Consider the following 26,417-nt stretch of genomic DNA (forward strand, 5'->3'; position numbering starts at 1 on the left):
ACCTTGATCAAAGAACAAAATCAACACAGTGCATGAACTGAGAACAAATTACACACCTGCAAATCAGCGTGACTTCTGCTGTTGCCTTCGAGAGACCAGTTTAGATATGCGTGGCTTCACCTTGGCAAGTGCCACTCTCATGTCATTTTCGCAACAAAGTCTGTTCCTTTTCTTAGTTTTTATGTCCAGCATCCTCGAAAAGGATCACTCGCAAAGACTGGGGGTATCCATAATTTGCCGATAGGGAGAAGTTATTTACACGATGAGTCGGGTGTGTCTTGACCTCCACCGAACCCCTAGGGTTCGATCGAACTCAGGTTAAGAACCACTGTTATACATTACACACTAGTGTATATATAACTTAGTAAACCTTCCAAATGTCAGAAGGTCTTCACATTATTTCCTAAGGCTTTGAAAGCGACAACGGTGACTCTGTAATTAGCCACATCGTTTTATCTTTAAAAAAGAAAAATACATTAGTTGGTCTTTCTAAGAACGGTTGTGAATAGGCAAAAGTCGCCTTTAAGAGTGAAAGCAAATTATTTACAGAGTTAATCATTTTATTATATATACATATACTAACTTTTTGCAAAACAATGTGTGGTTTTCTTTCGTACACAGAGCGCCATGGCGAGCAAACCAAAGAACAAGACATTTCTTTTTAAATCCTTTTCACAAATTATTTTGGCCCGACAGTGCCTTTGGTGTGTTTCTACTATGAGATAAGCATGGTAAGGATAAGAATAGACATTTTTACTTGTGGCATCTAATCATCAAATCTAAACTGTCAGTTACATGTGTGAACAGCTTAAGCTTAGCTTGTTGAATTGCTCAAAGTGTGTCAATTACATTTTTCTGATTTATAAACATGTACAGTGCCATAGCATGCAAAAACCTGCAATTAAAGTACTTTATTTTTTAAAAGTCAACTATTCTTACAACTGTGGCAAAGAAATACATTTGGCAAAACCTTGTCTTCAATTCACAAAGGGAGCTTGTTACCTGTCGGACACATTTAGACTATTCATAGGGTTGTGCATTAGGTAGAAAATGATTTGTCCCCATAAGTCTGAGTTGTGTAATGTTTTATTTGTATTTCTGGAGAAGACCATGGGTTTTACAACAGATTTAATTATAAGTCATAGCTCTAAAGAAAGGGATAGAGCCAGAGTGTCAATCTACTACAGACTGTTGCCATCAGCTGCTTATAATGTCAGCAGGGAAACTCCTAACCACCATAGGAAAAACAAAACAAAAAATGATTCGTCAAAAGTTCACCTTTCTGTAAATAACCAGGGTTCTCTCAATCAGCTCTTTAGAAACAAGGTAAGAGTTTTTAGGTTTACATGTTTAAACATTTGCTTGGTAAAGCAGAGTGAAATAAGTGAAGAAAGGGAAGTGATTCTTTGAGATATTCACACAGAGAGAAAAAAAGGCCAGAGCTGACTAGTTTTCAACAAAACTTGTACAAAAAGTCAACAATGAAAAGGAAGACAAGACAGGGATAGATGAAAAGGTATGTCAGGTCAGGGTTGGGGCAAGTGGGTTACAGCTTCCACATCCAGAAGGTCCTCCTATTCCATTCTTTCTTTCAGAGTGTAGAGTTTTATTATATACAATAACAAATATATAGATGTACACACGTGTCTGCTGTGTTATCTATATATTTCCATTACACAGATAAGATAGAAGGGGGACACAAACGTTCTCTTTGTCGCTTGTCTAGGAAAGAGCCTTGTTGTTCCTGGTCGCCAACACTTCTGAAGCTATGCTCTGGGAAGACTACTCAGAAACCTATGGGCACACAGACAAGTGTCATCGTTAGCACAATTCTCACAGAGCAATGGCTGTAAGTGATGGCAAGATGCACATATTCAGCAAAGTTAGTAACAGAAAAGGAAAAGTGAACAGACAGGACTGGATTTACTCGAGCATTTACAAAAATGCTCTTAGAATTTATATTATCAGGCAATAATGTGTATGTGTGAATGTGGACTGAATGAAGGAGGGGTTGTCAGTTTTGACTGTAAAGAGCTTTGAGTGTTAAGGTATTTTCTATATAAAAGTAATCCATTATTAATATTATGTAAATGGTAAAACTACTGTTACCATTTTATTAGTCTGTATAGATCACCATATATCAGTTTAATTTGTTATTAAAATGTCAACTGTTGCAATGAGTTACTGTTTTTCACCTGCACAGACGACGAGGACCTGGTAAAATAATGGATTTGAACGATTATGGCTCAATATCTTTTAAATTTAGCAATATCGATATATGAAGCGCACACTTCTGGCCCCACAAAATCGCTGGCAAACTCTTGTCTGCTTTCGCTAACAGAATAAGACTCCCAGAAGAAGACTCCCAGAAGAATAGCTTTCAAATTTAAGGTTATCATTTTGTACTTGAAGAAACAATACCTTAACACAAAGTGCAGTAATAGAATATTGCAATACAAGTACACTTGCACTCCTTTCTTATTCCAAAAAGTGCAATTAGAGACTTTTAAGAAATTTAATATTTAGGTGCAGTTGGAATCAAATTTCTCGATTTGAAATTGAAATTTATTGGATTTGGAAAAAGGGCCATGATACTGAGCTCTACCCACTACGGTGAGCCTGTAGCTAAAACAACAGCTATAAAATTGATTATACTTCATAAGATGCCGACTCTGCAAACTGCAAGACGTGCTTGAAGGTGATACTGTATGAAGTATCGTCTGGTAAGTAACAGGACTCTTGCAAATAGAATGAACTAGGAAACACTGGTGTACCACTTGTCTAACATCGCAATTGTGCGGAATGTATGCACTTACGTACTCTAATGAGGCAGGATGACACAACTCAGCCTTTTATTGGAATCAAAGAAAAAATATATATATATTGAGGGGATAACTCCCAAATTTCACCAGATCTCCAACTACTGCGGCTCTCCTCTTCAGCATGGCATTTCCATTCTAGTCAATGTGTCAGTTTCCACCACCTGTGGACGTGCTGCTTCATAACTCTGGAATGGCTGCAGTAGTCCGGAGCCCTCCACTACATGTACGCAGGACTCTGATATTTGTTGGTTGAGGATGAAAAGCCTCATCAATTTCACAGAGATGAATTTATTCCATATACCAATTGTCTGGCCCAAATGGGCGCCATTTCACCACAATAACTTGTCGGAGATGTCACTCAGGTCCGGAGGAGCTACAACAGTGTGCATTACAGACACAGCTGGTGAGTATTGGCAGATACATTCCGCAGTGAAGAATAAGACACATCAGAAGGGTTCTGTGGTGCCAATTTTGCAACATTGTCGCTTTATTCAACAAAGAGAGGTATGCATTAAACACAAAAGAGAGGAGTGTGTCTTGGGTTGTGCATTTATCTGGTAATACATGTGGTCATGAAAGGTGAAGATTTCGCAGCGAGCCCAGACAGCGTAGTGTGATATAATAAATCTACAAGTACCAACATACAGAAAGCCTCCAGAAGTAACCCAGCATTTACCACCTCGATTAATGGCAAGAACTTGAAGCCACAGCTTGGAGACATTTTTTACAACACTTTGTACTCTTAGTGAAATAGGCAAACCGGTGGTGTTAAAAATTTGTGGAACACTTTTTTTTTTATGAACTCGCACATTGTAGAAATGAAATAAAACAATGAAAAACTGCAACAAAAAGGCATAATGTTATGAGAAAAAGCTGAAATGTTGACACATGAAGACACAGATGTGTCTTTAAATATATGTACGTTTTTTTAGCCTATTTCACTACATTTCATAACATGAGGTAACCTGACAAAACATGACGCACTCCTGTATTGTCTTCTGTAGTGCTTACCAAAAAAAATCTCAATATACCCTATATGAAAGTGTGATTATGTTTTAGAGCTGTCCCATGAAAACATAAAATATTTGCAGAAATGTTTAGTGGTAATCAATACAAACACTCTACTTGTTTGTCGTATCCAGTCTTATTTATCTGTTTACATATTTCACAGACAAAGCGAAATCTTCTCACTAAACAGGGACTTAACAGAAAAAGGTCTGCAGGTTTTGGCTTCTTCTTGGCAGGATTATTAGCCTCTTGCTAATCAAATGCTGGGATGTACAGTCTTTGTTTACAAACTACTGACTATCAAGAAATAGTCACACTTCCTGCCCCCACTCAGGAACTTGGTATGCCTCTGTTCCAAACCGTGTGGTTGGCTTTGGAGCACTTGATAAATGCAATGTGTGACATGAGAATGAGAGAGAAAGTTTGATGTAAATAAAAAATCTCAGCAAGTAGCACATAGTGTTTTTTCTTGTATTTATTTTGTGTATCTTAAATGTCCTTGTTTTCTGTGCACAGTGTGAGTGACTTAAGAGTTAATTTGTATATTTTAGGTATAAGATCCGACTTACACTAGAACAGGGGTCGGCAACCTTTACCACTCAAAGAGCCATTTTGGCAAGTTTCACAAATTATAGAAAGTAATGGGAGCCACAAAAAAAAATTTAAAATTTAAAATGAAAATCACCGCATACAAAGCTTACATGCTTTGTGCTATGTTAACCAGGGGTCTCAGACACACGCACCGGCACGCACTTTAATGTGGAAATTTGATGTTAGTGCAGCCCGCGAGTTTTGAATGAATGTCGCTTGATAGCCGCTTGATAGCGTCATACTTGCCAACCCTCTAATTTTTCCCGGGAGACTCCCGAATATCAGAGCGTGATGACACTACATTTGGCGCCCTCTACAGTCTGCCCTGACAGTGTACCTGCTCGACCGCAAGTGGAATGCTGTTCTAGCTTGCTCACGTAAGAGACAGCAAGGCTACTAACTCAGCAGCTACACATCTTACACTGACGGTACCAATACCCAGAATCCCATGCAGCCCTAACTCTTCCGCTCAACCAACGCACGGAGAGGGGCGGGGGTTGATGTGTGGGGGGATTTGGTGGTAGCGGGGGTGTATAATGTAGACCGGAAGAGTTAGGGCTGCATGGGATTCTGGGTAATGGTTCTGTTGTGTTTATGTTGTGTTACGGTGGGATGTTCTCCAGAAATGTGTTTTTCATTCTTTTTTGGTGTGGGTTCAAAGTGTGGCGCATATTTGTAACGTAACAATGTTAAAGTTGTTTGATACGGCTACCGTCAGTGTAAGCTGTGTGGCTGATGATTAAGTATGCTTTGCTGTCTCCTGTATGCAAGTAATGACAACATGCAACATGTGGCTGGACTGGCACGCTGTATGTAAATGCTATAGAGGACAATTGCTGCAGTGCAATTAGGGCACGCCCTTTATTTAGTAAGTAAGAGTGTAAATAGGATTATTTTTTCCCTGGGAGTAATCTATGAGAGACACTGAGATCCATAAATCTCCTGGGAAAATCGGGGGGGTCGGCATGTATGTAGCTGAGCCGCATCAGAGTGGTCAAGGAGCCGCATGCGGCTCCGGAGCCGCGGGTTGCCGACCCCTGCACTAGAACTTACATCACTGTTTAAGAATGGCAACACGTTCGTAACCCAAGGACTACCTGCATTAATGTGGACTTTTCATTCATATGAAGGTAACTCCACAAAGGGTTTTTGCAGTAACAAGTATTGGAAAACAAATTGTTTACCTGCAGTGCATTTTTCTCCTTTTTTTCATCTTTTTAATGGGCCACATGTATTAACATCAATTAAACCAAAATAATTTCAGTGGTTCCCATACATTTACTAATTTGTAGTGGGCCCCCCACAAAAAATGATGGACGCCACACCCTTTTTTGGGGGCAAAAATGTTTATTTTAAAATTTGACTTACAGGAAAGTAACACTTGGCTAAGTGCTGTCCTCTTCTGGCAATCATGTTACACATAACACGGACTACTACGTTTTTAGTGTGTGGGGTTAGATGCAACAGGCTTTCATAGCTACTCAATGTAATTGGTTAGTGTATTTTCTGATCCGATGTACCAGTACTGTCAAATCTATAAAATCTGTGCCAGTCAAAGTGAAACCTAAAATACTTCATTGACTATAAAGTCCAGATCCATATAAGGCGGCGCCTGGGTCCATATAGGATGATGTCTCGGTCAATATAGGACAACGTCTGGGTCCAAATTCGGACCGCCAGTTAATAAATCTTTTTATAGAATAATGTATTTAATGGGCATAAAAAATGTATTGATTGTGAATCAGAAATCAGTTTGAATGGAAAAATTAGTTAAATTGAGAATGTATTTTAAATTAAATCACCACTCCAAGAATCTGAATCAAACTGAATTAAAAACAATAGATTTTATCTACCTTAGAGATCAAATGTGTTGTCTGAAAGGGGAATTGTGTCATATACACATACATATCTATATATGTTTGTATGCATGTATTACATATATTAAGTGCTGTCTAGCGCTACACTTTTTTATTCATTTTGCTCTGTAATTAATCTAATCTTTTTTTAAAGGGAAACTTCGGTTTTTTTCAACCTGGGCCCTGTTTTCATAATTTTTTCTGTATATGTGAGTGCTGGATAAAACATTTTTTGAGGTCGCGCCAGTATTGAGCAGGGCAGGCAGCCTCCAGCCCAGCTAACGCTCGTACACAGGGCAACTGGCTCTCGTCAAAATTCGGCCTATAAACATGCATTTTTTTCACACTGACAGGCTCAGATAGTTACAATGAGTGTCCGACAACATACTAGAAAGGAGAAATTAACGTATGTCTCTACCTTTAGCTGGAGATCGCTGTTTGTTGTGAGCAGTGTCCAAATCTCACCACGCTACAAATCTCGTTCCGAAATCTCGCGATAACTCGCGACAAAACACCGGTGGAAAAACAGTTACCTGACTGAGGTGAAGAGAGATGACTGAAGTGATTTTCTGTTGGATTACCGAAGTAATCTTCGGTAATCCAACAGAAAATCACTTCAGTCATCTCTCTTCACCTCAGTCAGGTACCGTATTTTCCGCACCATAAGGCGCCCCGTGTTATTAGCCGCACGTTTAATGAACGGCATATTTCAAAACTTTGTTTACCTGTTAGCCGCCCCGTGCTATTAGCCGCACCTACGCTACGCTAAAGGGAATGTCAACAAAACAGTCAGATAGGTCAGTCAAACTTTAATAATATATTACAAACCAGCGTTCTAACAACTGTGTTCACTCCCAAAATGTAATGTACAAATGTGCAATCACAAAAATAGTAACACTCAAAATAGTGCAGAGCAATAGCAACATCAATAACTCAACGTTGCTCATACGTTAGTGTCACACAACACACAAAATAAACATTTAAAGCTCACTTTCTGAAGTTATTACTCATCTACAAATCCCTCGAATTATTCTTCTTCGGTGTGCTTCACTTGTTTTTTGACACCATCTGTGATGTGGACGCGCATGCAGTCGTAGATCAACAGGGACGGCGCTGCGTGAAAAAAGTCACCCGGTGTCTTCGCGTAAACGTCTATCAACCACTCGCTCATCTTTTCTTCATCCATCCATCCCTTCGAGTTAGCTTTTATGATGACGCCGGCTGGAAAGTTCTCTTTTGGCAAGGTCTTCCTTTTGAATATCACCGTGGGTGGAAGTTTCTGGCCGTTAGCATGGCAAGCTAGAACCACAGTAGGACGACTTCTCATTCCCTGTGGTGCGAATATTCACCGTACGTGCTCCCGTTGTATCCACAGTGCGGTTCACATGAATATCAAAAGCCAGTGGAACCTTGTACGCGTGTCTCTTAGTAGGAGACATTTTGTTGTCTTTACAGAAAAACAAATGAAATTAAATATCCGCGAGCTTCTTCTTCTACGGGGGCGGGTGCTCACCTTGGCGGTTGCTTACAGTAGAAGAAGAAGCGCTTCCTCTTCTATGGGGCGGTTGCTTACCGTAGAAGAAGAAGCGCTTCCTCTTTTACGGGGAAAAAAGATGGCGACTGTTTACCGTAGTTGCGAGACCTAAACCTTATGAAAATAAATATGAATATTAATCCATATATAAGGCGCACCGGGTTATTAGCCGCACTGTCTGCTTTTGACAAAAATTGTGGTTTTTAGGTGCGGCTTATGGTGCGGAAAATACGGTAACTGTTTTTCCACCGGTGTTTTGTCGCGAGTTATCGCGAGATTTCGGAACGAGATTTGTAGCGTGGTGAGATTTGGACACTGCTCACAACAAACAGCGATCTCCAGCTAAAGGTAGAGACATACGTTAATTTCTCCTTTCTAGTATGTTGTCGGACACTCATTGTAACTATCTGAGCCTGTCAGTGTGAAAAAAATGCATGTTTATAGGCCGAATTTTGACGAGAGCCAGTTGCCCTGTGTACGAGCGTTAGCTGGGCTGGAGGCTGCCTGCCCTGCTCAATACTGGCGCGACCTCAAAAAATGTTTTATCCAGCACTCACATATACAGAAAAAATTATGAAAACAGGGCCCAGGTTGAAAAAAACCGAAGTTTCCCTTTAATCTCACCCAAAGAAAAATTGGTGAGAAAAGCCCTGAACTTGAGGTATTTTCATTTAAATTCATTACATCATTGTGACAGATAAAAATATTTGTATATAACAAAAAAAGTGGCTCTGCAGTCATTTATTGTTTTAGCAGGCTTCAGCAGTCTTAGCCTTTCACAAAAAATGCTTTTCTGATGAATGTAAAAATAGTCAAATTAACATAAAAAACCCCCTGTAAAAACACTTTTTTTAAACAATACCAAAACCAATACTGAATATTAAACTTTGTTTTCCTTTTTCTGGATGTTGCCATCACTTAAGATTGCTAAATCTATCACCACTGCCGTCTTCTGTTGTTTATCCACCACCACTACGTCAGGCTTGTTCATCACCATTTTGTCAGTTTGGTCTTTTTGGATTTTAGCAAATGGCTGCAATGAAACAAAGAGTGAACATTTTAAAGGGGTCTGAATACTTTCCTTAGCCACCGTACATATACACACACATCCATACAAAATATATACATACACATACATATATACATGTGCATGCACTCTCTGATAATGTGATAATGCCTTATGAAAATCTACTTGCTAATTTCCTCTTCTTAGCTGGTTGGGCTCTGCTGTAACGGGGTTCTTATTAGACTACTGTTGAAGTGTACAAAGCATTTATTCTCTTTCTGTTTCACTACTTCATTGTTAAGATCAACCCAAATACTCCCTATTTTCCCTTCTTCTTAACCCTCCTCCAGGCTTTAGCATCTAGTGCTATTGCAAAGCGTTGAATATGCTCCTTGGGATTTGGACGTTGCTCGAGTTTTGCTACGTCATCAACTAGAGATGGGAATTGGTAAGATTTTTTCAGTTCCGATTCGACTTTCGATTCTGCTTAACGATTCAGTTCCTTAACAGTTCTCTTATCTATTCTTGTTTGGAAAAAAAAATGCATCCGATAGTTACGCCTTTAAATGTTGGACTCACGTGTGTTTTTAGACACAAAGCAATAGTAAAGGGTGAATGGAACGTACAGACTTCACAAAGCTGTACCATGTTACATTACTGACAAGGCAGAAAACAAGAAACGCGGTGTTAAGAAGCAATAACCTATGGTAGCCTCAAATGCACTGCTGGCTTATTGTAACGAGCGGGAAAAACATAGAATAAACTATTGAAGACGTGGCTCATGTGGCTGAGCGGTTTATTTTTTCGCCATTGATAAAACAAAAGGTACCGCTACTTTGGCAAAATATACAGGAACACAATTGTTTTAAAAAGCGATAAAAAAATAAAAAGTAAAAAGATAGGCAATATTTACTTGGAGCAAAGGATGAACATCTGAACAAAACCACCAGCGTCATTATTATGAAAGTCAATAATTAAGCATATTACTTACATTTGTAGGCTTCTCTTTATTTTCTGCCATTGTTTTTAACAGGCATAGTGTAAAGTTGAACATTTCTCCTCTCCCTCAATATCCTAGGGGGGTCTCGGGGCACACTTTATTTAGAGGGCTCTGAGGCCCTCACACTTGACCCTTTCCCCTTACTTGACGGGGAATTCGGACATCACTTCACAGACCTGAACGCGCATAACGAAGGGGGAAGGGCTAAAACAAGGGGCGAGGGGGAGTATTTGGATTGAACCTTAAACTATCTTAGCGCCACAGCAAGCATTAGCTTGTCTTCACCTCCTCCCTCAGTGTGTGTCCGCGCTAACCCAGTCAATGCATTACGTTATGAGAAACTTAGCTAATGGTTTGCTCATGCTAAGTTATATAAGCAAACCTAGAACAAATGTTTAAACATTAGCATTAATGCCACATTTTATAACTCTGTATTAGTTTAACATACGTAACTAATCGCAATTAAGTGTCCATCAATTCATGAATCGTCCACGTTCTAATCGTGATGCATTGGAGAATCGATAATTTTCCCACCTCTAGTTAACGGACAAATGTCTTACAAATGTTGGACCCATTAAAAAGCCTTTTAAATTTTTAGAGTTTTTAAGAGTGATCCAAGTCTTTTGTGACCCATTTTGTCTGTGGAAAGAAAGTTGTTGGAAGACCACACCCTCCCTCATTCCACAAAAACATCATATATATTCTCAGGGAATTTAATCGATCGCAATTGGAATTTTCAATTTGTTTTAAAATATGTTTTACCTCTCATCCAAGTAGGCTTAATAAGTTCAGCCTGCACCTGGGATCCTGTTTGATTTAGTAAATCTAGGTCTCACCAATCTAAATCTATGAGCATAAACTTGGATGAGGCAAAATGTCTTCAAATACAAACTGAAAATTACAGTTGCCATCTATTGAAAGCCTTGAGAATACAATGACCTGGATGAATGAGAACATTCATAAAGATCACCATGTATGTTAAAATTCATTATATATTTAGGTATATGTAGCAATGAGTTGGAAAATATGCATAAAAACGGTATGCTCAAATTACTTAATACTTGTGTGTATAATGTACTTGTTTGTGAGTCATGAAAAACCTAAGTACTGTTCATCAGTTTTCCTCTGTAAATGCTAATGAGACACCATCTTGTTGCAAGCGTTAATACTGTTGACAGCTAAGTTCAATGGGAAAAAAATGTTAAAAAAAGAATAGATACAGGTAAGGACAGTCAAGAGTTAAGTCATCAGAATGAGTTAGTCAATAGTCGCAGTGAAAGAGAGCCCATTGTCCAACCCCAACAAAGTAACATACTCTCAATGCAACAAAGTTAGTAGTCAAATTCCCCAAGGACGTCTTTGCTATAGCAAGACTGACCAATTGTATCACTATCTCATTCCTTTGACTTTTGGCTCTTTTGTGATTATTCCTTTCTGATTTGTCTAAGGCATCATTTCAAACAGCTTTGTCATTTTTGATTTTCATTTGGTTCTTTTAGGTAAGGGCACTGGGGCGTCTTATGTAATAATAGAGGGTTTTAGATTTTTCTACATTTCCCACAAGGCATTGCCGTTGGCCATATTAGAAGGCTTTGTTTGTATCAACCTCATTGCTGCTGATCATTCATCCAGTGATATTGATAATACTGAAATGTGCGATTGTCAACTGCTACAAACAAGGTGGGAGCGATATTACTAGCTTTTTTAAAATCACATTCTTAAGTGTATTTCTGGACAACGAAAGCGGCTAAAAAAAGAGTTAACGGCATGGATTGCTGCACTCAACAGAGATATGACGTGATATGATGACTTCGTGTTTGTTTGGATTAATTCCATTTCAGGTAATTAAGAAAATTTGGTAAGTAGAAATTAATCTAAATAAACAATAGCCCCACTTTTCGCTAACTGGATGTGCTTGGTCGAAAAAATGTGATAGTGTATTGATAAAAATAGTAATCACTTCTCTCTTCTGGATTGTAGCTTCCATATAAAACAAAAGTGAAGCAACATAAGAACAGCACTCTCCCGATCCTGCCTTAAAGTCACCGTGTGCTGAGATGACATTTAATTGGTTATCCGTGACCATCCAGGGTGTTAAACTTGGGTCAGTTCATTTCTGCGGGTGCACGCCTAGCCTGGCTTTGCGACACGATGTCCACTGGGTTTTTACAGATAAACAAAGATGTCATGAACCCATCCACAAACAAAGCGGTCATAGCTTTCTATACTCTTAAAATTTTAAAAGTCATTCAAGGTGTAAAATGGGTTGGGTCGAAAGTAAGTAAATCACAAATTCCGGGTAGTGGACATCGGGGAAGATGTTGTGGTCTCTACTCCACTCAGACTTGTCGATCTTGTACGGATCCTTGCATCCAATTACGACTGTTTTCTCCTTATAACAATGAAGGGACTTCTTATCCTATGACTCACAGTATTCTCCATCGAATCACCATGTTACCTTCCACTGAATAGTTTGGAAATATAACATGTACCGCTACCGTGAATGATGACGCTAGCCTTCTAATATGGTTTCTGGCAATGCATTGTGGGATACTTTAGCCAAAAATCTGAAGCCCTCAATAGCTAATGCCTGTTTACAGTACTGAGACTAAGCAATTGGTGTCTATAAAAAAACGTCGCTTGGCTGTTTGCTACTAACCTTTCATGTTAGGCTTGGGTTTGTCAGTTTGCTTGCCTGTGGGGGTTTGTGCCTGTTGGCCCTGGCCCCCGGTGGAAGCCCCCTGCTGCGCTGCTTTCTGTTTCAGCATGGTCCAGTCAAATGTATAGTCATATTGGTGGTTCAAAGTCCTAAAACACAGCAAAGACTTTAGTTAAAAAAAAAAAAAAATTGCCTAAGTTGGAGAAAAAAAAAAGAACCAAAGTTAAACGTTGTTGCCTTTTGAGTAGTACTGGAAAAATAGGTGGTCTCAAATTCATATTGTTCTAGAGACAGATGGTTTACCTGAAGAGGATGCGGAAGAGTTGGCGAAGATACATATAATCTGGAGCCTCCTCAAAGCGCAGACCACGGCAATAGTTCAAATACATGGAAAATTCTGCTGGAAAACCCTGGAGACATGTTTATTATTATACAGCGGGTTGTTCTGATGTGGAGGAAAATCATGTTAAGAAGTTCCATGGTTGCTTGTCTTTACCTTACAGAGAATCTCCACAGGAGTAGACATCTTTTTCTCCGAGATTTTCTCATATTTCTGCTTCTTTGTGGCAGCCTGACAACATCAATATTCAGTGTCACAGAAGCTTTAAACTTGTGTGAGACTGTTTTGTCTTAAAAACTGTACCAGAGCAAATATCTTTTTGGCAAAATTACCACGTTAGTATTCAAAACTGTCTGCCATTAACAACAGTTAGCAATATATTCAGATGCTTACTTATACCAAAAGAACATACAGAAACAGAAGGTATCAGCCACATCTCATACCTTCAGTCCTTGCCATGGTAGACTGGTTCTGTTGAAGTACATCAGCACATAGCCTAGTGACTCCATGTCATCACGCCGACTGAAAACAACAATTTCAGTTTAGCATACAAATTATTGTGCCCCTTGGGTTATAGCTTTGGGGGGCTGGAGTGCAGTGATGAACACCGACACAAACAAGTGCACATGTATCTGTATGGAGCTATAGCATGACAAGTATGTGTGTGTGTGTGGGGTGGGTGGGGTGTGTTGGGATGCAAAGGTAGTGAAACCACAGCAAGTTGGAATATTGTTTTAAACAAAACAAACAGTTTACGACAAATATTTAATCATTTACATAAAGAAAATTAACCTTAAAGTTGTTGCCAATGTTTCAACCCTCTTCACACTTAAATCATGTAATTTAAGTTGCTTCACATCACTGACAAATGCAGACTCCTTAAATTGAAGCTACTCAGGAATTACATTGGGCTACGGTTTCAACAGACCTCTGTTCAATGCCCAGGTGTGCATTGATGGAGGCATAACGTGCTGTGCCGGTCAGGTTCTTGTCTTCTCTGTAGGGGATGTGCTGTCGTGTTCGGTTATCTCTGTACTTCTTCGCCAATCCAAAGTCAATAAGGAACAACTGTGTAGAGAGACAGATAATGCATCATTTGTATTTAGACCGTAGGGATAGGAAATGAGCATGAACAACTTTATGTCAACAGTTTTTCTGTTACAATTGTAATCCAAAAGTATACTCTCCTATGCTAATAAGATTAGGGCCTGCGACCAAAGGGATCAGGTTCAATTCCATTCACCGCATAGACAGCAGGGCCTTAAAAACTGCCCACTGTATCACTTAAGGTGAAGAAATGCGGTGACCAATGTGATGACTATTACTCTCATGTTAATAATTTGTTGAGTATCCAAGGTTGTGGATGTGCCTGTAGTTTTGCCATGCAGCAGATTTGAACAAATCATATAATCTAGGAGGCAATATGGTTTTAAAAGTATGCCAACATTAATGATGTAATTGGAAGTGACATTGTGAAAAAAAACAGGCAAATCAAATGTTAAAAGCTGTGATGTCTGTGCTGATCAAAACTAAAATTTTCATTCATGCAGCCTCATGAAACTTAAATTTCACAGCCAATAGCTATTGCCGCACAAAGTCCAAAAGACTGTACTTTTCAAGTCAGTCAGCTGCAACCCTAAGCCGGAAGTAAAAAAAATATTGCAAAAGTCATTTGGCAAAAAAATGACTTTTGCAATATTTTACTAAGGTAAAATGACAAATCCCCGTAATTCTGTTCAGCAGCAGCTGTCAAAAAGGAACAGTGGTACAGTATGTTCTACTCAGTTGTGAAGTGCTAAATATGAATTATATGAATATACTGTTTCCAAATAGCCTTAGTGATAGAATGCTATTGTGACTGGCCCAAAAACTGTATTACAGTATATCCTTCAAATTCCAATTACTCAAACAAGCAGCTTTTAAATTAGTACAAAAAATTATACAGCCCTGCAATAAAACAGAACTGAAAATGATATTTTGTGCTGAACGACAAATTACAATATCTGAAACCGAACTACCACATAGAAATTAGAGTGTACTGTACATTTAACTTTTTCCCAAGATCAGGAAAAAAAACAGACAAACACATTGCACCTTTCCCCAAATATACTTAACATATGTCCACATTGCTCATGCTTTCTGCATCAGTGTTTTTTTCCCCCTTTAGATGTTGCAATTTTATAGCCCCAGTTGAATTTAAGTGTTTTACTTTGCAATTTAATGTCACCATAAAATAGAATACGTCTTACTATATTATTAATTTACTTTGCTATCTAAATTTTCAAATTACACAATGCCGCCATCAGTGTAAAAAATATAAAATAAAATAAAAATAAAAATGAACATGAAAAACGTGAAAAAAACTCCAACGTAATAAAGATGCAACATCAAAGGCAAAACAATACTTTTTGGTGGAAGCAAAAGCTGACAGAAAAAGCAGCATCCTTTGTACTTACAATATGATCATAACTTCTGATTAAAAATAGTTCTCGACACGTCTGTGAAGAGACTCTGCAGTTCTGTTAATACAGAAATTGTAACGTAAATCAGGCAAAGGTTGCAGTCTTTAGTAACTTGGCTAACCAACTACCTCATTAAAACATGGGATTTGCAAAATTATACTAATTTTATTTTTGGGGTGGGAAAATCGATCAAGTTTGATATACTGATTTATTTGTTAAAATACAGCATGGTACAATACTGATTGGTGGAGTTGATGATCAAAATAGCTACATTCAACTGGAAAGTTGTGCAGGTGTGTGCGTTTGCCTCTTTCCTTTCCCTCTGCTCCTTACTTTCGTCCCTGCTTATACCGTCCCAATGTGCCTGCGAACAAACGCTCGCTCCTGACTGCTCAGCCCCGGCTAACCACTGTTTTCCACTGGATGCTTAACGGTAGCAGAACGGCGCCGGACTATTTCCGTTGTCATTCAAGTAAATGTGTTCAGTTTCCACATCTGCGGAATGGCACCAACATGGAGGTTCCGTATTCTTGAGCTAAATACACGCAGAGCTTCTATATTTGCAGGTCGGCGCAATACATCCGTTCAATTTAGCTACAATCGGCTTGTGTTGGAAAAGAAGTCATGCACAAACAAAATACATTTTCCGGTTTACTTTCAAAATGAAATCCTCTTAGGCAGATTGTATTTTACATTTTGAAACGTCTGGATGGGCATGAAGTGGACCTTTCATAGGTTTTTAGACGTAATTAGACCTTGTTGACCCAAATGCTGATTCTGAAAGCCCAAAATTAAAGAATCATGTACAGACAAATCCCGCGCAGCCATGTGTGTACATGGGGTCCTGTATCAAATGCCTGCTGATATGGGGGCTTGGAAAGTAGGTTGTGGTTTGTGGGAGTTCAAAAGGATGTGTGTGTACAGCGCTCGCTAGCGATGAGCTTACTGTTGTTGTTGCTTGCTACAAAAACACAATAAAGTGGTCATTCTGCAAGGCAAAAGTGTTGTCTTTTCCACTAGTCAATTCAAGTCAGTGCCGTCATAGGCGCCCACCTGTGGGTATTGATAGACAGCAAAACATGAGAAGTTCCGCAATGTTGCACTTCAGCAGCCATTTTGAATCTCGAATAGCAGGACGAGTATTTGCTTCTGATCTTCTGGAAGAACAGAATAAACTGTGTTCGCTTTTTCTACAGCCACTTGTCACTCCCGTTACACATCCAGTGGAAACTCGGGGTAAGGCTAAAAAGTAAATTTGGTGTGTAAAAAGAAAAACTAGGTTTTATTTTGAGATGATTAGAATGCTGCACTCGAAAGTAGATACAAACAAAAACTCCCCCACATCAGTGGGCAACATTATTTAATGTTTAAGTGTTGGAGTTTGCCTTGTTCTGTACTTGCACTTCATCACTCTATTGTTGGAAAGACTGAAAACTTGGCCCAGAGGTCACTTTATTGTTGTGAAGACTGAAAACTTGGCCCAGAGATTAACAAGTTGAATTTTCCTGAAATATTTTTTCCACTTTTTTTTTTAAACAAAAAAAAGCTGATAGACAAAAAGTGTGTCTGGTGTGGGATTTCAAAATCACAATCTTCATATTTTTATTCACTGCATTTAATTTAAAAAAAGCAAACTCAAGCCTCAAAGATCCAGCTGGCTTAGCAGCAAACATGCATGAATGTATGCTTGTGTATGTACAGGATATTTTCACTCTCCATTTGTTTAGTCCAGCCTAGCGTCACAGTGTGTACTGTGATTGGCCAACATGTCAGGCACTGCTCATGCAATCATTAGTCATCTATAAACCATCACAACCACAACTTTGCTTAGTGAGATATTTCATACGTATATGGCACTTTATCTTTATCTCCATACTGTAGATTTTATGCCTACATCAAAGTGCCACCTATGTCTATCAAGCTCCATGTTCTGATGTTTAAATGTTACTTGTCTGGTTGTGGTTGTGTCTGCGCTTGTGTTTTTGTTCTGTTGTTTTTGTGTATGTTAAGAAAGCAATAATGCACTGTGCCCAAGACAAATTTCCCCGCGGGGACAATAAAGTTGAACCTTGAAGATATATATTTCTTTAAGTCTGTCAGGTAGGAAACATGAGTGTATTAACTTTACCAAGAAAAGGTAGAATTGTGAGCAACTATGACACATGGCCGATATTGGCCTGTCCCAAATCAGTTTGATTAAAACCCATTGCTAAAGGAAAAATTATATCTGGAAATTGTTCTTAAAACTTAAGTTATTTAAACTAGATAATGGTGTAAATTGAGGCATCCACTTTATTTTTTATAACCAGTGACAGTTTATATGTCTATTAGATTGGCTACCCTCCACCAACAATATTTTCTATCACAAGAACATGTAGCTCAAACTTCATCTTTAACATTCATCCCAAACTGTGCTTCTGTCTTTTGAAGAAGAGTTACACTCTCGCACCATGTTGTACATTGGTTTATTAAAAGCCAAGGCGGATTAATTTACTCACACGCCAAACATCACACAAGAGACTGCCTTTAGGGTAGGTAAGAAGAGCAATCCTCCAACCAATGGGGATATTACAAGTAGAGATATTTTTTCTAGAGCAGGAACATTTTTACCCTACTCTCCCAATGGAATGAAGTGCACACTAGGTGGTTTGGTATAATAATTGCAAGATGAGCGCTAATGGTCCGATTTCCTCAAAGCCTGTATAGTTAATTATAATTGCAAAGCGACAACTGCTGTTGTGAGGCAGCTGGTGTTGCGGTAAAGGTCACACCTGGTTTAATCCTGAGAAAGATGGGTCCTGAGAAGAGCTAACCGCCAAGCTTCTTTTCCTCTTCCCCACTGATGAGTCTAAACACTAGGGCAGACAGTAGAGGGGCAGGGGTCAAAAATCACAGCCTCTATCGACCTTAATTCACAATTAGCATGAGTACAACAGGCAATTCTAGTTGCACCCACTTAGTTTAATACTAAATACTTCTGTACAACAAAAGTACAAGCACTTCCTGTACATTTAAAATTGGACCTACAAATGTCTTATTTGGGTCTTTTTGCTTTATGTACGTATGAGCAAACTGGCCATCAGTCTGGAAGAATAACAGGTGTGGGTTTCTTCTGTCAGGACAATCAAAAGATCAATGTTGCACAAAAAGAGATATTGCTAGAAAAAAATTAAACTTCCATATCTTCTCTGAGAGCAAATGAAATAGTCAGGGAAGAATGGGCAATGGGATAATATATACTGGACTCAAAATTTGGGGGCATAAAAAAATAGACCATGTTTACATTTACAGAAAAGAAACTATGCCTTCACATCTACATACCGGTATAATTTTACTTTGCGTATTCAGTCAGTCAGTTTAAATTACCAAGCTCTATCTGAATATACATGTTAAAGGGGAACCACACTTTTTTGGGAGAATTTTGCTTATCATTCAAAATCTTTATGTAGGACAAGCACACATTTTTATTTTGTTGATGCATTATAACTAGTAAATACATGCAATCAAAAGTACGCTTACAATGGAGCCTATGGGAGTCGCTCTATTATTCCTACAAAGCGCTTAAAAAAACATCCAAAAACCTCTATCAAGGTTTTATATTCCCGCTGTAATAATATATGTATGTAGTAACAGGTACATTCATAACATGCAATATTTGCTTATTTTGATCATGTTAAGCATACAGCGGCACATTATTTTCAAAAACGCATCACAATGTTCGCTTTTTCCTTTGACAACATCGCACTGATTAATACTTGCTGCAGACTTCATGAGAGCCAACAAACAAAGCATAACTTCAGGTCTGTACGCTTAGCTTTTTCCCGAATAGCACCGTTGCTACCAGATGAAAAAAAAAAAAAAGCACAGAAATTTTTTTGTAGCACAGAAAAAATTCGGAGCAGTATGAAATGTCTTAAAGATCACAATTTCATTATTTAACACTCAAACGTACACATGTGCACTCATACATATAAACACATCGCCATCATAGGCCTAGTGTAACGCACAATTAAACACAGAACATCCCTGAACTGTGGAAGCACTGTCGCTTACGACTGTAGGGCTGGGTAATATGGACCACAACTCATATCCCAATATAGTTTGGCCCATAAACTAACCCATGAATGGAAATATCTGTTGATGTACAATGAAGAAAATAAATATTTGAACACCCTGCTATTTTGCAAGTTCTCCCACTTAGAAATCATGGAGGGGTCTGAAATTTTCACGGTAGGTGCATGTCCACTGTATGAGAGATAACCTAAAAAGAAAAATCCAGAAATCACAATCTATGATTTTTTAACAATTTATTCGTGTGATACAGCTGAAAATAAGTATTTGAACACCTGTTTATCAGCTAGAATTCTAACCCTCAACAACCTGTTAGTCCGCCTTTAAAAGTCCTCCTCCACTCCACTGTATTATCCTGAATCAGATGCACCTGTGTGAGGTCGTTAGCTGCATAAAGACACCTGTCCACCCCATATAATTAGTAAGACCAAAACATTCAGCATGGCTAAGAGCAAAGAGCTGTCCAAAGACACCAGAAACAAAATTGTACAACTCCACAAGGATGGAAAGGGCTACGGAGAAATTGCCAAGCAGCTTGGTGAAAAAAGGTCCACTGTTGGAGCAATCATTAGAAAATGGAAGAAGCTAAACATGACGGTCAATCTCAATTGGAGTGGAGCCATGCAAGATATCACCTCGTGGGGTGTCAATGATGCTAAGAAAAGTGAGGAATCAGCCCAGGACTTGGTCAATGACCTGAAAAGAGCTGGGACCACTGTTTCCATCGTCACTGTTGGTAATACACTAAGACGTCATGGTTTGAAATCATGCATGGCATTGAAGGTTCCCCTGCTTAAACCAGCACATGTTAAGGCCCGTCTTAAGTTTGCCAATGACCATTTGGATGATCCAGAGGAGTCATGGGAGAAAGTTTTGTGGACAGATGAGACCAAAATTGACCTTTTTGGTCATAATTCCACTATGCGTGTTTGGAGGAAGAAGAATGATGCGTACCATCCCAAGAACACCATACCTACTGTGAAGCATGGGGGTGGTAGCATCATGCTTTGGGGGTGTTTTTCTGCTCATGGGACAGGACGACTGTACTGTATTAAGGAGAGGATGACTGCAGCCATGTATTGTGAGATTTTGGCCAAAACCTCCTTCCCTCAGTCAGATCATTGAAGATGAGTCGTGGCTGGATCTTCCAACATGACAATGACCCAAAGCACACAGCCAGGAAAACTAAGAAGTGGCTTCGTAAGAACCATATCAAGGTTCTGGAGTGGCCTAGCCAGTCTCCAGACCTAAATCCAATTGAAAATCTTTGGAGGGAGCTGAAAGTCTGTGTTACTCAGCGACAGCCCAGAAACCTGACTGATCTAGAGAAGATCTGTGTGGAGGAGTGGGCGAAAATCCCTCCTGCAGTCTGTGCAAACCTGGTGAAGAACTACAGGAAACGTTTGACCTCTGTAATTGCAAACAAAGGCTACTCTACCAAATATTAATGTTGGTGTTCAAATACTTATTTTCAGCTTTATCACACAAATAAATTGTTAAAAAATCCTAGATTGTGATTTCTGGATTTTTCTTTTTAGGTTCTCTCTCATACAGTGGACATGCACTACCATGAAAATTTCAGACCCCTCCATGTTTTCTAAGTGGGAGAACTTGCAAAATAGCAGGAAGTTCAAACACTTATTTTCTTGACTGTAACTAAATATATCCACCACGCCTTCATTTAAAATTTCTGGACTGATGGGGATCCAAAATAAACAGTTACCAACAAGTAAGAAAAGTAGGTTTTGCATAATAGGACTCTGATTTAAGAGGTGTTTTGAGATTTTAAAAAAAGCCTTGAAAATAATAAGAAAAGTCAAACATAATCTTCAATCTTCTATCATCTTTAAACGGTTTTTTTTTTTAGCCAAATGCTAAATTCTTCAGCTAACAAAAACAAAAGAAAATATGAAATGAAGTGCCCTGGTTTAAACGTTAGCAGCAACATGAAAATAATTTACCTTTAACAATAAACATTATTATAGGACATAAAGATTTTAGCCAGGAACACAAATCTGCCAACTGTTTCATGATGTGTGACAGGCTGTGTTCTGAAAATTACTTCAACCTATTCCAGCTGAACTTGGGCGAGAGGCAAGGTACTATGAAAATAATCAAAACTGAAAAAAGCATTGCAACCATAACGGATAAAGGTTGGCTCGTATGTTGCTAGCAATGCTAACATATAATGGTCGGCCCCATTGACACGTTAATGAAAATCAGCATTGTGATCTTTTTAAAATTGTACAAACGTTTAACAAATTAGATTTTAACGTAACAAAATTGACACAAATCATTCAATTAATTTGTACTTAAAGGCATCAGTGTGTGAATGTGTGTGTGAATGGGTAAATGTGGAAATACTGTCAAAGCGCTTTGAGTACCTTGAAGGTAGAAAAGCGCTATACAAGTATAACCCATTTATCATTTATATAGTCACCAAACAGTGGAAACGAAGGGTGACCATCAAGTTGGTACATCTTGGCCAGTCTGCTGCTCAACACTGAGTGCGCTAATTAGCCATGTGAGCCTGTTGCTAAATGCTGCTCTAAATAGGGCTTCGGTTATTTTGATTAGTCAACAATTATCTTAACGATTAGTCGGACAATAAAGCGTACATGGCTCTAATTTTTCCATTGACTTTTAAATGCATTTTAAGTTATTTAGGCTTGTGCTTACTAACAAATATGACTAATTCATTCATAAATATGTTTTTTCACTGTAACCGTGCTGTTCATTCAGCTGCTAAAAATTAAAATGAGTATTGACCATTTAAAAAAAAAAAAGAGGCAAATTGCTTAAAAAACCCCCAACCTTTTTAATGTATTAAAAAAACCAGCTAAAATAGCAGCAATGAAAACAAAACACAAAATCAACTTCCTCAAGAAGAAAAAAGCATTTTGTGATGATGTTCAAAAAGTCGCACACTGGTATATTGACTATTGATTAACTCTTGGCAGTTTTAGCACTCTAATAGACTTAATGGGTAGAAATGTATATTTGATTCATTCTTAATATGTTGGCTATTTAATAGATTGTATGTTTAAACTTATGATACCTCCGCATTGGTGCCTGTCAGTCTCTTTGTGTGTTTGTGTGTGCCTGTTTTAAAAGGCATTGCAAATTGATGCTGCGTTAAAATGTACTCAAATTAAAGGCCTACTGAAACCCACTACTACCGACCACGCAGTCTGATAGTTTATATATCAATGATGAAATCTTAACATTATAACACATGCCAATACGGCCGGGTTAACTTATAAAGTGACATTTTAAATTTGCCGCTAAACTTCCGGTTCGAAACGCCTCTGAGGATGACGTATGCGCGTGACGTAGCCCGACGAACACGGGTATGCCTTCCACATTGAAGCCGATACGAAAACGCTCTGTTTTCATTTCATAATTCCACAGTATTCTGGACATCTGTGTTCGTGAATCTGTTTCAATCATGTTCATTGCATTATGGAGAAGGAAGCCAAGCAAGCAAAGAAGAAAGTTGTCGGTGCGAAATGGACGTATTTTTCGAACGTAGTCAGCCACAACAGTACACAGCCGGCGCTTCTTTGTTTACATTCCCGAAAGATGCAGTCAAGATGGAAGAACTCGGATAACAGAGACTCTAACCAGGAGGACTTTTGATTTGGATACACAGACGCCTGTAGAGAACTGGGACAACACAGACTCTTACCAGGATTACTTTGATTTGGATGACAAAGACGCAGACGTGCTACTGTGAGTATGCAGCTTTGGCTTTTTTTTGCGTATGTACGTAACTTTTTTAAAATATATAAGCTTTATGAACCTTGGGTTAGGTGAACGGTCTTTTGGGCTGAGTGATTGTGTGTGTTGATCATGTGTTTGAATTGTATTGGCGTGTTCTATGGAGCTAGGAGCTAGCAGAGGAGCTAGGAGCTAGCATAACACGTACCGTACCGTAAGTGCGCGTCACGTACGTAACTTTTTAAAAATATATAAGCTTTATGAACCTTGGGTTAGGTGAACGGTCTTTTGGGCTGAGTGATTGTGTGTGTTGATCGGGTGTTTGAATTGTATTGGCGTGTTCTATGGAGCTAGGAGCTAGCAGAGGAGCTAGGAGCTAGCATAACAAACACGCAGGTGTTATTATGCAGGATTAATTTGTGGCATATTAAATATAAGCCTGGTTGTGTTGTGGCTAATAGAGTATATATATGTCTTGTGTTTATTTACTGTTGTAGTCATTCCCAGCTGAATATCAGGTACCGTGAGTATGCAGCCTTGGCTGCTAAACATTCGATAACTTGACCGTATGTGCGCGTCACGTACGTAACTTTTTAAAAATATATAAGCTTTATGAACCTTGGGTTAGGTAAACGGTCTTTTGGGCTGAGTGATTGTGTGTGTTGATCAGGTGTTTGAATTGTATTGGCGTGTTCTATGGAGCTAGGAGCTAGCAGAGGAGCTAGGAGCTAGCATAACAAACACGCAGGTGTTTTTATGCAGGATTAATTTGTGGCATATTAAATATAAGCCTGGTTGTGTTGTGGCTAATAGAGTATATATATGTCTTGTGTTTATTTACTGTTGTAGTCATTCCCAGCTGAATATCAGGTCACCCCCGGCTCTCACAGCATCTTCCCTATCTGAATAGCTTCAACTCCCCACTAGTCCTTCACTTGCACTTTACTCATCCACAAATCTTTCATCCTCGCTCAAATTAATGGGGAAATTGTCGCTTTCTCGGTCCGAATCTCTCTCACTTCATGCGGCCATCATTGTAAACAATAGGGAACTTTGCGTATATGTTCAACTGACTACGTCACGCTACTTCCGGTAGGTGCAAGCCTTTTTTTTATCAGATACCAAAAGTTGCAATCTTTATCGTCGTTGTTCTATACTAAATCCTTTCAGCAAAAATATGGCAATATCGCGAAATGATCAAGTATGACACATAGAATAGATCTGCTATCCCCGTTTAAATAAAAAAAATTCATTTCAGTAGGCCTTTAAATCAAAGTTTAGCGGGCTGACTTTGGCCAAAATGATAGTTACTTTTCACACAACTTCGTCTCACACTTAGCTACATTTCTACATTATACAGTATAGTGTACATGAAAACACGTATAGTAGGGCTGGATATTGACAAGCACTTGAGTCATGACAATACAGTGTTGCAATGTATTACAATATTCTACATAGTTCATCAATACATTCAACATGTAGCTTAAAATACAAGTTGTATATATTACAATAGACGCCAATAAGAATTAACTGCACAAACTGAGTCAATGCTGTTCAAATGATCCACTTCCATTCATTGCAATTCTAAAAAAACCCCAATAAAAAACATCCATCCATCCATTTTATACCGCTTGTCCCTTTTGGGGTCACGGGGGGTGCTGGAGCTTATCTCAGCTGCATTCAGGCGGAAGGCAGGGTACATATTGCCGCTTAAATGTAATTTTAAAAAAATCCTCTACTTTTCAACTGTTGACTTCTTGTACTGCCTTCCTCACAACTACAGTACACACGCACATTGAGGTGGTCAGGCATGTGATTTGAACTTAATGAAAAAGACTGAAAATAAGCTGTGGGTCTGAGTGCCACAGGTCCCCAGCCAGGTGGGGACCTGTTTCTGGGGACCTTATCCCCCCTGGTGATGGGGGGGGAGGGGTAAGGGGGTGCAATAACCAATTTCTGTCTCTTCAACTCCCTCTCCACTTCTAATTGCTCCAAATGCAAAAACCATAAAGAGTACAAACAATGTTTATTCTATTAGCTAACTTCCTTTATCTGAATAGCCATTTGTGATTTATAGCATGAAATAAATATCTTGCATTCATGTTTGTTTCAAAATGATTCAACTATTCAATGTCAAAATATAAACCGTACAAATAATTAACAAAATGTCAGCTACTGTCTTGTTCTAAAACACCAATAAAAATAAAATTTAACATTAAGACCAGCTATACTATAGCAAAAGTCATCACGTCTGCCACAATCGTGTGTTATTAAATGTGTATTCCACGTCTTCATTGTCGAGAGCAGTTTTGATTTGGAGAATCCCTCTGCCATCTTCCACTAGTTCTTTTAATATATAAATCGCCCGATTGAATATTCCCTCTTCTCTTCTTCAACTCTGTCGCCATGTGGGATGTGCGTGTCTGTTGTGATTTCCTTTCCTGGTTCGATGACCCGCCCTATCTTAGACTTAGACTTCCTTTTATTGTCATTCAAATTTGAACTTTACAGTACAGATAAGAACAAAATTTTGTTGCATTAGCTCATGGTAGTGCAGGATAAAAGAGCAATAAGGTGCAGATATAAATAAGTACATTACTGTACAGATAAATATATTGCACTTTTGCATATGCATCCACGTTTATGGATGTATGTTATATTGTCTTTATATTCCAGCGAGTTAATTTATTTTTGGGGGGAATTGAGGGGATTATTTTAATGCGTTCAAAAGTCTTACGGCCTGAGGGAAGAAGCTGTTACAAAACCTGGAGGTTCTGCTACGGAACCTCTTTCTAGAGTCCAGCAGTGAAAACAGTGATAATATTACCTCTGAATGGCCTGTACGTAATGTTTTGCCCAAATCTAATGGATTTTCTTATATGTAAACCAACCAATCATCATTGATATTTCCCGTATATTTTGTCCTCTGCCCGTGGAGTTAATAATTTTTAAGGGAAAACCGTAGTTTTTACCACTGGATTATCAAAAACCGTCCTCATTACGGGAAAACCGTAGTTGTTGGCAGGTATGGCAAAGAGACGGATCAAGATTTTAACACTGATTGTACGTCGGAAAAAACGAAGGAAAACGGGAAATATTTTTTTTACATTTTTACAAAGATAAAGACAAATTTTTGACTATAGACGGAAAAATCACATGCCTGGGTAGTAGTGCAGCAACAGTTTGTGGAGCAGAGCAGCGGAAGTTGGCCCAAAAAATGACTTTTACAAAAAAATTGATATTAAGTGGTGATGTTGCTAGGTACGCATCCTACGTCCCTTACACATTCAAATTTGAAAGGACGCAATATCCATACGTCCTAGGGACGCACCTCATTTTCCACATGAA

General features: G+C 38.7%; 1 protein-coding gene across 6 annotated transcripts in view; it reads right to left on the reverse strand.

Annotated features, from left to right (window-relative positions):
- Nucleotides 1-1,068: 1,068 nt before the first annotated feature.
- Nucleotides 1,069-26,417, reverse strand: part of csnk1a1 (casein kinase 1, alpha 1) — a 76,468-nt gene continuing 51,119 nt past the window's right edge. Inside the window, exons 5-11 of one of the 6 annotated variants that reach the window (XM_062045385.1) lie at nt 18,050-18,133; nt 13,745-13,884; nt 13,260-13,338; nt 12,973-13,047; nt 12,780-12,886; nt 12,513-12,625; nt 1,069-1,794 (exon numbers count right to left, since the gene is read on the reverse strand). In XM_062045385.1, coding sequence (XP_061901369.1) covers nt 1,787-1,794; nt 12,513-12,625; nt 12,780-12,886; nt 12,973-13,047; nt 13,260-13,338; nt 13,745-13,884; nt 18,050-18,133 — 606 coding nt within the window. In that variant the 3' untranslated portion in view covers nt 1,069-1,786. Of the gene's footprint in view, nt 1,795-8,430; nt 8,845-12,471; nt 12,626-12,779; nt 12,887-12,972; nt 13,048-13,259; nt 13,339-13,744; nt 13,885-18,049; nt 18,134-26,417 lie in introns of those variants that run through there. The other 5 variants (XM_062045382.1, XM_062045384.1, XM_062045381.1 and 2 more) reach the window with 5 other exon arrangements.

This window comes from Entelurus aequoreus, linkage group LG04 (genome assembly GCF_033978785.1).
Source record: "Entelurus aequoreus isolate RoL-2023_Sb linkage group LG04, RoL_Eaeq_v1.1, whole genome shotgun sequence".
NCBI classification, from domain to species: Eukaryota; Metazoa; Chordata; class Actinopteri; order Syngnathiformes; family Syngnathidae; genus Entelurus; species Entelurus aequoreus.